This window comes from Scardinius erythrophthalmus (genome assembly GCF_964197995.2).
Source record: "Scardinius erythrophthalmus genome assembly, chromosome: 3".
NCBI classification, from domain to species: domain Eukaryota; kingdom Metazoa; phylum Chordata; class Actinopteri; order Cypriniformes; family Leuciscidae; genus Scardinius; species Scardinius erythrophthalmus.
The window spans coordinates 11,858,861-11,870,988 of NC_138223.1; the positions used below are offsets into that span (position 1 = coordinate 11,858,861).

The window sequence follows — 12,128 nt, forward strand, 5'->3', positions numbered from 1 at the left end:
CAGATGTTCATTATTTAATCATCGGCATCAGAATACTTTACATTATTTTCTCATACACTTCAGAGGAGCAACTTAGGTCGTATCAGCCAACACAATCGAAGTTTGTATCTTGGATTGAATTTCAAAGCTAAAACAGTTACAAATTTTAATGTTAATATTTTATAGACATTGTTTATTTATGATTAATATGATTTTGTATTCAATGTTGTGACCATAAACATTCAGTTTTTTGTGTGTGGAAAAACAGCAACAGTGAATGTGAAATAAATGAATATACAGCAGCACACACACCTTGCTATTATAGCCAGATAATGATTATCTTCAACAATAGTTCATGGTGTTAAAACACTAGTTCACAAGTATGGTTAAAATGGTAATTAAACCAAGTCCATTGAATATGCATGTTGATAAAACTCACGAAACGAAGTCGTAAATCCATTTCCAGTATGTTTTATTTGTAATATTTCAGCATCAGCAGCCACCAATTTCTGTGGATGATGATTTGGTCATTTGTGAAAAGTCAAACTTTCCACCTCCTTTACAAATGTAACAAAACAAAACACATTTAGGCCGATTTAAATATTCTGATAATTGAAATAAAGCAAAGCACCTCGACCCTTAACATGGTAACATTCACTGAAGCCATAAATCAAAAGCCTTGTTTTTCATGCCAATCATTGAAACAGTCCCTCTCAGGCTGAAAGCACAACAACATATCACAAGTCACACACATGACTGGAGTTGTCTGGTTGCAGAGCCTGCACTTCCTTCCACCAATGTTGTCCGGTGTGATGTGCTTCGGCCTGTGGAAAGCAGGAACCACTGAGGAAGGGCGAGCTGAGAAAACTGGTGCTGAATCCTGAGGACTGATCTCTGCAAGCTCTAAAACAAGCACCTCCAAGAATGCCTTTCGGGTCATAGGCCTCTTGTTCTTTCCCTTGGCCATTAGTTCCTGCATGATGAATGCATTCTCTACAGTGATGTCCAAAAAGTGATTAAAAACACATTGATACCACTTCTTCGGTTTATGTAGAGCTCTGTAATGTCCAGTAATGCAATTAGATGGATCCACTGCCTCCATGTTCCTATGTGGAAATATAAAATGCATATTTCAAACTCTATACAGATAGAGTAAATTATGGAATCTTGTTTCTGTTTGTTTTATCTCACAATTAAGACTTTATTGCCACACAATTTATCTCTCGCAATTCCAAGTTACAAAGTCGTAAGTGCGAGTTTACATTTCGCAATTCTTTTTTTGTGTTTGTTTCCACCACAGAATACACACAAAAAATTATATATTTATATCTCACAATTCAGACTTTTTTCTCAGAATTGCGGAAAAGGCCAAATTGAGAGAACTTGGAATTGCAAAAAAAATAAGAATCGCAATTAACTTTTTTTCTCTGAGGCGAAAACAAGCTTCCATAGCAAACGCATTGAAGACTGAATGCACAGGCACAATAAAATGAACAAGGAACAACTCTGAATAAATTTTACTTACTTCTTGTAGTCCAACACCGCAGCTGGAATGGGGACCTGCACATGGGTCGGTTGAGCGTCACCCTTCACCTTCCTCTGCACAGTATCACCTTCATAGGCTTTATGGATGGTGGAGCACATCTGCACTTCCTTTGAGTCTTTCCACTCGACAAACAGCAGCTCGCCATCCCTAATCCAACGCATGGTGCCGCGCGGAGCGTTCCTTGACAGTCGGTTCACAGTTGTTTTTGGGAAACCTGCCCTGTTTGCCCATACAGGGCCACAAGCCCAGACCTTTTTACACAAGAGGTCACTGAAGAGTGTGGGGCTGGTGTAAAATTTGTCAACGAACAGTTTGTACCCAGAGCCCAACATATTTTCATCCACCAATGCCATTACGGACTCATAACTCAAGCCCTCGCTCTGTGAAGAACATGACTTCCCCTCGTAAATAAAGAAGTCCCACGTATAGCCAGAGGTGCAGTCTGTCAGTGCAAAGAGTTTGTACCCCATGTTTGGAGATTCGTTTTTCATGCATCGCTTGAGTCCAGTGCTAGCCTGCGATGTCACCATTCTTTCAACAATGGTGATGCTCTGAAAAGGATGAAAAAACGTCTTGCAAGCCTCTCTAATGACTTGATACAGGGGTTGAATTTTACCCAGCCGTTCAAAGGCTGCTGTTCCCCTCCTAATGCGGTTCTTCTCGTCCTCCCTGCTGTCGCTAAGATGAAGAGCTTTAGAGATTGACAGAAATTTCTGGTAAGACATGACTTTTGCAGGAAAGGACAGACTGAAGTGCTGGGAAACACTCCAATAGTCAGTCAGCGAAGAGCACTTGAACATACCCATGTAAATGACCAGAGCCATGTACGACTTCAAGTCGTTTAGATAAATATTTTCCCACACCTTGCCCTTTCTCTTTTGGCGTTTGGCTCCATAGTCATTTGTGTGCCCTACAATGGTCTGCAATGTTGTTTTCGGGAACAACAGATGAAAAAACTGCATAGGACTGCTGCACCTATTCTGCAAAATCTGAGGTCCAGGTTCTTGGGCCGGTTTGAAGTCTATATGAGGTGGCTTTACATCTGCTTCATCTGAGTTGTGCCACCTTTCTGTTGATACACCAGAGAAATTATTTTCACTCTCCCTGCCACCTCCATCAGCATTGGAAGACAGACGGGGTCTCTTTCTCTGTTGTGGGTTGTCCTCTGAATCACAGTCCTCCTCTGGGGGGTAAAGGTCACATGAAGATCTATTGCATGACACAAGAAGAAAACAATAGGATTAGCAATGTACTACTTGGTGAGTAAAATGGTCATTTTGGTCTGTCCCACCTCAAGTCAGGCAAAAAAAAAAAAATCATAATTTGAATAAATAATTTAAAGAAACTATGTAGTTGTATGTATTTGTGTGACTTTAGAAACCCTTCAGGTAAGCGAGTGGAATTCACTGTTGTAGTTACAGTAGACAGCTGTACATGTGCATTTGTTGACAAGCTAAATGATTTCAAAAGCCAAGAAAAAACATGTCGACTGATGAGATGAGCAGTAGTCCAACCATAACAAAATACTAGCAGGAATGACAGACACATTTTAGTTTTACTGAAATTGTTCTAATGTTTTCACAGATTCTAGGTGCGTCCCAATTTGCGTACTTATGCACTGTTCTATACCATTTGTCATAAATGGCATGTTCACATTAAAATACAAAAAAAGAAAAAGTGCACTTTAAATATCCGGATGATGCACTTACCTGAAAAAAGTGTAGAGTGAAATATTGGACACTTCAAGCACTCAACTTGCAGCTGTCAGAGGGGCTATCAGACTAACTGACAAAATAACCTTATAAAATGTACACACTTCACAGTTGAGTTGAGTACATACATGGCACACGATAGTTGTGTCCCAAATGATGCACTACAAACTTTGCACTTATACTAAGTGTTTGAATGGAAGCCACATTGCACACAACATACATTTGACAGTCTAGACTATTACAATCTAGCAAGCTCATCTGACTGCCATGAGATTATTTGCATTCTGTCCTAAGACAGAACTCTTAGATGACTTTTAACATTCCGGACAAACTATAAAACTCTGTGGGATGACACCAACAAAAGGTTATAGCCTACGTTGTCATCTTTCATAAATAACACTGGCCACTTTTGTGTCAGATTTAGGTTTATCCCGTTCGTTGCGAGACAACTACAACTAACGTTGAAAGTATAAACAGTTTGCAACCTTGAATTAGCTCAAATAACAAAAAAGAATTCCTGCATTGCTTATGGTGTATGAGGTATGTCTTGTTCTCTAAAGCTATGTTGTTGTGATGTATTGTGTGACATGCTGCCATAAAGCAATACATAGAATTCCATACCATTTACCAAACTCGCATACAGACGTTTGTGGCAGAGCCAGCAATGACATTGTTGTAGTGTCAATTGTGATAATTATGTAATTAAAAATCAATTAGTGTTATTCTAAAAACTTTTCCTTAAGAAAAATTGACATGCGCCTAACTGTACTATCCAAATTAATCAATATTGAAATTACAAGCTTGTGCCAAGCCCTAGTTCTTAAGTACCAAATACAAATATGTTATTAAAAAAACTCACCGATCTAGAACAGGGTCAAGACCATCAATAAACATTTCCTCTGCTGTGCTGTCCACACTGCTGGCCACACTGTCCTGGTCGAAAATATCAAGATCTTCATCACTACTGGCTGTAATGTCCACCACATCATTCGTAGTGATTTTCTTGGCATCCACAGCAGAAGTGAGGATTGAAAGAGAAGGCGCTGCAGATGTTTGCTGTTGGATTTTAACAGGGAAAACAAAGAGTTAGTGGAATGTCTGTTGCAAGATTATCACATGCATCTATAACCAATTATAAAATAAACAACAAACCAAAATACATAAAATGATTGGTTGAAAATGGCATTTTTGGTTTTTGGCCGAAAGAGAAAAACGGACTGAAAATATATGCCACCCTGCCCCGCACCTCAGTGTTCAGCGCTCAGGTTTCACTCTTGCTCTAGGGTTATCATCAATGCGCAGAGTGACGCTGCGCTCAATATTCCGCTCTATACACATGCGCTCAGATGCTCACGGCCCATGTGAATGCTCCACTCATGCGGTACGCTCATGCTCATTGAAAAAGTCAGCTCAAATGATGCACTGACATTAAATTTCTATGTAGTAGTATAATTGTTTCCAATAGCCCTACTGTGCTGTAACATGGTGTGGGATAGCTGTGTTGGACAACGCTGGTAAAATGACACTACCCTCTCGTTCACTAAACCGTTCCCTGCTATCTGCTCACATGCTCTGATATTAACAGCTTTGTAGGACTGTACATTATATTGATAATTGGTCAAAAAATCTGATTCTGTTGCATCGAACCGAAAAAAGAACAATATATTTATATTTAATAGTAATATATTTTCTGTAAAATTTTAGTGTTACTTTCAATAAAGATTGTGTGCTTATTTTATTTTCATGGCTTGTATTTTTTAAATTCTGTCTCATTAAAATTATTGAATTTATTGAATTAATACAATTATACAAAAGGTATTTTAAAATAAGAAATACATTTTTTAAAAACATTTTCGGTTTGAGACTAAGCACATCAAGAATTTTCGGTTTCGACCCAGATTCGTCCATTTCGGTGCATCCCAACAAAATACAGTTTTATACATTTATAGCCCAAATATTTTTCTTAATAGGAAATATGATTTTTCTAAGTTTCTAGTAATCTAAGTTTTATTTGGAATAGCATACAACTATAATTTCTTCCATATCTTATTTGTCCCAGATTCAGCACATAAAAAAACTGAATTGAAGTAATTAAAAACCTAAATATAATTTAAATTTACAATATCATTTATATCATTTACATACTCTCAGCTAAAAAAAGTTTTTTTTTTAACTGCAGTTTATACTATGCTTGTTATACAAAACTAACTCTTTATATGTGCGTTGCCAAAACTGCCCTACAGTCAAGTCAACATTCACACATGCCATTCACACTTTCAATATAGTACACGTTTAGAGAGGGAGCAGTGATTTCCTTAGGTCATGAAACCGCATCTGACGCCATTCATAACAAACCTAGACATGACATGTATTATAATAAAATAGAGTTGTTAAAACATTGATAATGATCTGCAATCCTTATTAATAAATGATACCTTTATAAAAATTTACCATGAATTAACTGTAGAAATATAGTAACCATGCTTAGTAAGCACGACTCGGGTCGATATCTACAAATTTTAACAATTCAACTTTGAAATAAAATCATACATGTTCATAGATACATAAGATATCATGATATAGCCTACAATAAGCAATAGCTGTATTTTATAAATATTCATTAATGGATAATACCAACTTTTTGCAACAATATTGTAAAATGTGTTTCCAATTTGACTATGTAATAATATTTCCTTCATGTTCATGTTGTTACAAATAGTAGAGACAGAGGTATGGGAGCATAATGTCAAATATACAGTATTTAATTGAAATTCAAATTAAAAATTAATGCAAAGCCTTGAGCAAGTGAAATGTGCTTTTCTCAGTATGAAATTCAATGAGACATTTGACAACAGAACAAGCATGGATAATACAGTGAGTTGTCTGTAATATTTCTGTCGTGGTAACCAAAAAATGTTGAATCTGTGCACGTCTTTCTCATTTTATTATCTAATTTGTTATACTTAGTATGGAATATTTTCCTGTGGTCAGATCGAGTACTATTCGGATGGGTTTTGTGAATGGGCTTTTTACGATGAAGTTACTGTATGCTTTCCATTTAGTGTTTATAAACAAATGAGCGCTCGGTTTTTTTCTTCATTTGTCAAAGTATAGATATTAAAATGAATCATTAATTTTGCTTTCAGGGATGACTGAGGTCTTACTGGATAAATGCCATGATACAATGGGCTAATGTCAACAGTTTTTGGCCCAGTTTCACAGAAAAGGCTTAGATTAAGTCAGAATTAGGCCTTAGTTCAATTAGGGCATTGAAATAGCTTTTATAAGCGAACCTTGAGACAAAACAATGGCACTGACATATTTTAAGATATGTTAGTGCAAGTTGCGTTCAGTTAAAACAGCTCAAACATGCATTTTAGTCTGAGACTACACTTAAGCCTTGTATGTGAAACTGGATATTTGTATTTTAAGTTTATTTGTATTAACTCTTTAATATGAGCCGTTCATGTTTATTTATTTATTATTATTTAGGCTATATTTAAAATACAGTATTGGTTTTCATATAGAAAAATGCCAGTTTCACTTGTTCAAGGAGCTTTACAATAAATGTTTATTTTAAATTTAAATACAATATATTTGACATGAAATATGTCACACTCTGTGTCGAAGTATCATTTGTAATGACATGAACATGAATATCACAAAATAGTCAAATGAAAAAAATTACAACATGGTTACACATTCACTGATATATATTTTCCAAGAGGACCTATTATGCAAAATTCACTTTTATAAGGTGTTTGAACCCGATGTGCATCCGTAATGTGGGACCTATGATGCCTCTTTTTACAAGATGTAAAATGTGTCTTGAATAACCCAAGAGGGCTTATGTGAAGTTTTAGCACAAAATACCCCACAGATCATTTATAGCATGTTAAAACTGCAACGTTTTACGTGAAAGCAAAAATGTCCCTTTAAATGCAAGTGAGCTGGTGCTTCCGGCCCCCTTTCAAGAAGAGGGCGGCGCTTCAAGAGCTCATACCGGCAACATCAGTGAAAACAGGCAGAGACAATTTGTTAATTTTTTGCAAAGTTAGCCATTCAGAGTGCCAACAAGCTCTTTCAGAAAGGCAATTTGGACAACTCACAACATATGACGTGTGATACTTACTTTGTCTGGATCTGAAGTTTGTGCACGAAGCGTTGGTATTGACCCATCTTTCAGAATCAACCTTTTTGAAAATCCAGCGTTGACAAAACCCTTGTTTGCGAAGCAGTCGGGTGCAAAATGATTGGCGCAAACGTATAAGATTTTAGCAATGTTCTTCGGGGTATTTCCTTTGAAAATGAAATTTAACCACAATAGCCTCAGTGACTCAGATTGCGGTAGTCTATGGAGACTCTTATGTTCATTGGTACATCCCAAAACACAACACTTGTAATGCCTCTTTGGCGCAGACATTGTACAACTCCAGTTGCCTCAGTGCTTCTCACTCAGCGCTGTGTCTATGCTAATGGGAAGATCGTCACCGGCTGTGGGTGGGTCTTCTCTCTACGATGACGTCACTGTAGGGGGGGGAATCTGAATCAGCTCATTTGAAGAGACTGCTTTAGATTTATGGGAAAAAATGAGTGAGTGGATTTTTACCGTTATAGGCTGGTTGTTCTAACACACTGAACACACATTTGGTGTGCAAACACCTTATAAAAGTGAATTTTGCATAATAGGTCCCCTTTAAGTATTATTTGTAATGACATGAACATATCACCACAAAATACAGTCAAATGGAAAACACTTTCACAATATGGTTGGTTACACATTTATTACTATATTTTTTAAAATTAAAATATAGTTGTATATTGTTAACCTAACAATGAAATATGTTTGTATCCATTAACTTTAAACATGATTTAAAATATTGCTCATTGTGACTATTTAAAATCATTGCTAAATATCAAAATCCATGTGAATATAGATTATATCTAAAGAAAATTACGTGTAACCTCCACCCCTCACTTCCCTTCTGTCATGGCTCTGCTCTGAATAAGGTCTATTGGAGCAAATAAAGTTGATGTAGTTCTATAGTTGTGTTCCAAATGATGCACTATACACACATTTATGAAGGTAATATGATGCCATAAAGAATCACATGCGCAGAGTAAGATTTGTGAAAGTGTAAATACGTTTGCAAGCATAAATTAAATTTGCATGCATGCGCAAGAGAAGATTTGTAAAGGTGTAAATCGCCTTTCTTTCAAGTGTAAGAAAAAATACTGTAAAAAAATTAAGCAATCATGATTTACTTATTTAACATGTATGTGTGCATTAAAAATACCATTTAGGCAACGAGAACATTTCTGGGCCAAATTAACATAAAAATGTGTTCTGGCGACTGGCGTGTCGAGAGTAAATCGAGAGTCGGCTAGAAGCTCATTTGATTGGCTACATGAAGGTGGACCCGCCCTCATCTTCGCGCTTGTGATTAAAATCGTGCCAAAACAGTAAACGCGCTAAAAGAAAGACGCAACTGTACAAATCGGGTTATTTCGGGAACTTTTTTGCCCCATGCACACAAGTCATTCAGACGTTTGCAACAGTTTATTTTTTTTTTACACAAAGGTTGGTTTTACGTGATCAATCTGTTTTGCAGTTCCTGACTCTGTTGTTTTCACTTGCAAATTGCTGTTCACAGGCCTGCAATGCTTTTGGTCGTATTTGTGCGCAAAAAACGTGCCAAAAGTGTAAGAGCAGCAAAATGGAAGTCAGAGGAATACAGATCCTATTTCTTTTGCATTAGCATGAAGCTGCAGCTTCACAATACATGAATTACCCCTCTTTCACACATCAAGCGTGAGTGGCGCGAGAGCGGCGCATCCGCGAAACTACATCGTGACTGCAGCAGCAGACTCCCGCGAGTATTCACACTGGAAGCGTAGTACAGCGTCACAGCAGCGGCTGCAAACCGTGTTTGGCAGACAATATAACCATTTCAAACAATGTGTCAGTTCTTTCAACATTTTTGTTTTTATAATAATACACCTTACTTTCACCCAAAACTAATAATTAAAAAGTTTAAATGGGTAAATACATATTTGTTATACTTAATTTTCTTTTCTGGCATAATTGTTAAAACACTAGACATTGGCATTGTTGTTAAAACTCTTGACATGCTTATTCTGTGCATTTTGAGCACGTTTTGTGTTAAATCACATTTATTTTGTCCATCAAATGCATCAAAAGTGTGCTTTCACTTTAATTGAGCGTGAGCAGCACAGCAAAAAATAGACCGGACGCCGAAACCCCCGCTGCACTGCTGTTCACGCGACGCTCCTGCTTGACGCTCACGCGCTGCTCCTGCTCCCAGTGTGAATGCACTCATTGATTAACATGGACGCCGAAAAAAAATACGCGCTGCTCACGCGCCGCTGACGCTTGCGGTGTGAAACAGGGGTTACACATACATGCTGCAAATATTTTATTTTTACACTTGAAAGGCGATTTACACCTTTACAAATCTTCTCTTGCGCATGCTATTTTATGGCATCACATTACCTTCATACACATTATGCAATCAACCGTGTCATGGATGAATTTTAAAGGGGTCATGAACTGGATTTTTAAAAAATGTTATACTGTCTGAGGTCAACTTATGACGTTCACATGGTTTTTACATTCTAAAACAATAATGAATAAGTAATAGACCATTTTTTACCCTGGTTTTGCGCCTAGCTCCTGAAACGCTCGGTTTTATGGGCGTGCCGCATTAAGACTTGGAAGTAAACACCCACTGCTATGATTGGATAACAGTTTTGCATATTATAATGAGTTTCGACTCCCCTGTCAGTTCACGTGGGAATTGTTTTGAAAACTTCCAATGTGGAAAAATGGCAAACGGAATGATTCACCTATACATGTTCCACACGTACACATAATCAGTAGATATCAAATGATCTGTTACAATGCAATACTAGCACATATAAAAAACATTTTTACTCACATAAGAGTGTTGCGCCATTCTTGTCGGATCCAATATAGAAGGCACAGCATCATTTTTTAATCTCATTCTGTCTGCAAATCCAGCCTCGACCTGTGTCTTGTTTACAAAAGAATCCGCTGTGAAATGACGCGAACAAACGCGCAATGTCTTACCCACGTGAGCTGGAACTTCTTTAAAAATAAAGTTCAACCACGCATTCCTAAAATTGGAATTCGAAGGAAGCTTATGCAGCGACTGTGTTCTTTCACAATCAGGCACTGCACAATATTTTGTAATCTTCAGCGGCATTTTTATTGCTTGGTAGCTAGCTCGATCTGGTTTAGCACCACATAGGCCTATGTTATTTACGGTAAGTTTTATTATTAACTAGTACCTATTACATGTTATGAGCGACTCGGTGGGCGAGGCTACAGAATTAGGCGCTGGTCTTCTGTTTGCTGCTCTCTGACGTCACAGGTAGGCCAATTCGCAGATCCCTCGTTTGATGAGCAGCTGTAAAAGCTTTTATTGGAGTAACAAGTAGGTTTTCGGCTCTGAAACTTACAGGATAGTTTTATATTACTATGACCTTTTATATATCAAAAGTTGATTTCTAAATTCATGACCCCTTTAAGATTTTGACATTCTGCATTGAGTCTGATACTAGCTCCTCCCCCTCTTCTACGTAATTAAAGCTGCAACAGATGAATGCATTCCAAACATTCCACATTTACTCGTTTTTCCCCCGGTTAATTAAATGCATAATCCGGGTATTTAAAGTGTACTTTTTCTGTTTGGAGTTATCAGTGTGAACACTATTCCCTATATACTATAAAACAGACTAATGCACAAGAACGCTAATTGAAAACCACGTTTTGAGTTACCACAGTTCACAAAGCGATTCTGGTGTTTCGTGTTTACGAATTATGAATGAATGTAACATCGTTTGTCGCGCTGTTGCTCTTATATTTATCGCTCATCGTTTTTAGTAAAGTGAAAAACGTATAACATTACCCTTGTCTATTACGCATTTAAATATAATGAAAGACTAATTTCTATCAATATGTGCATCTATGGAAACTGCAAGGCCATTGGTGAAAAACGTATAACTACTGTCTACTTCTATCAAACGATCTGAGACAGAAAGCAATGGTGACAACATTGTTACTCACACGTGTGTGTTGCGAGATTACGGTCGGCTTCAGTATAGTCGGCACTGCATCATCTTTTATTTTCAGTCTCTCGGAAAAGCCTGCGTCGAACTGCGTCTTGTTTGTAAACGAATCCGCAGTAAAATGAAGCGAACAGACAAACAGTGTCTTATTGACGCGATCTGGAACCTCGTTAAAAATAAAGTTCATCCACGCTTTACTAAAGTTAGGATCACGCGGAAGGCCATGCAAAGATTCCGCTTTTCCACAACTCAGCACTGCACAACGTCTTGTAATCCTCAGAGGCATCTCGATCGTGTTGTTGCTGTGTTTGCATTTGCATTCTCCTCCTCCTACATGCGTGAATCGGTGGGCGGGGCTAAAGAGGCAGCGATGTAGAAGTAGGCGTTGATCTTCGGCCGAGGCGGTCTTTCTTTTAGCAGCTCGGTTTCAATAATATAATAATGTTTTCAGATTAACAAGGACGTTTGAATTCTGCAACTTACAGGATGTTTTAATAGTGCAATGTCCTCTTATATGCCAAACGATCGAAAGGAAAACAAAAGGTATCACATCCCTACAGTGTTTTTCAGTAGGGTTTTGAATAGCAAACGGGCTAGTTTTTGCGAACCTGGCAACCATGCACCGTCTTCCCCTCCTTTTCTGCTCGGGTTGGTCAGATAGCCAATATAGTCTTTTGAATTTCAGTTCCGGAGGCGTCCCCATCGTTACTGTACGAATCACTGATTTAGAAGAACTATTTCATGACAATATGTGAGATAGCATATTAGCAGAGGCCTAC

The 12,128-nt window shown here is 37.7% G+C and overlaps 1 protein-coding gene across 11 annotated transcripts in view; it reads right to left on the reverse strand.

The window, feature by feature from the left end:
- The window catches only part of LOC308688969 (piggyBac transposable element-derived protein 4-like), a 26,921-nt gene continuing 14,793 nt past the window's right edge, over nucleotides 1-12,128 (reverse strand). For 4 of the 11 annotated variants that reach the window (XM_081362445.1, XM_081362441.1, XM_081362442.1 and 1 more), the window contains 3 exons: nucleotides 4,097-4,293; nucleotides 1,505-2,734; nucleotides 1-1,085 (listed from right to left, as the gene is read on the reverse strand). In XM_081362445.1, the coding sequence (XP_081218571.1) occupies nucleotides 650-1,085; nucleotides 1,505-2,734; nucleotides 4,097-4,293 (1,863 nt within the window). In that variant the 3' untranslated portion in view covers nucleotides 1-649. Of the gene's footprint in view, nucleotides 1,086-1,504; nucleotides 2,735-4,096; nucleotides 4,294-7,369; nucleotides 8,203-10,196; nucleotides 10,287-11,347; nucleotides 11,770-12,128 lie in introns of those variants that run through there. The other 7 variants (XM_081362444.1, XM_081362447.1, XM_081362450.1 and 4 more) reach the window with 7 other exon arrangements.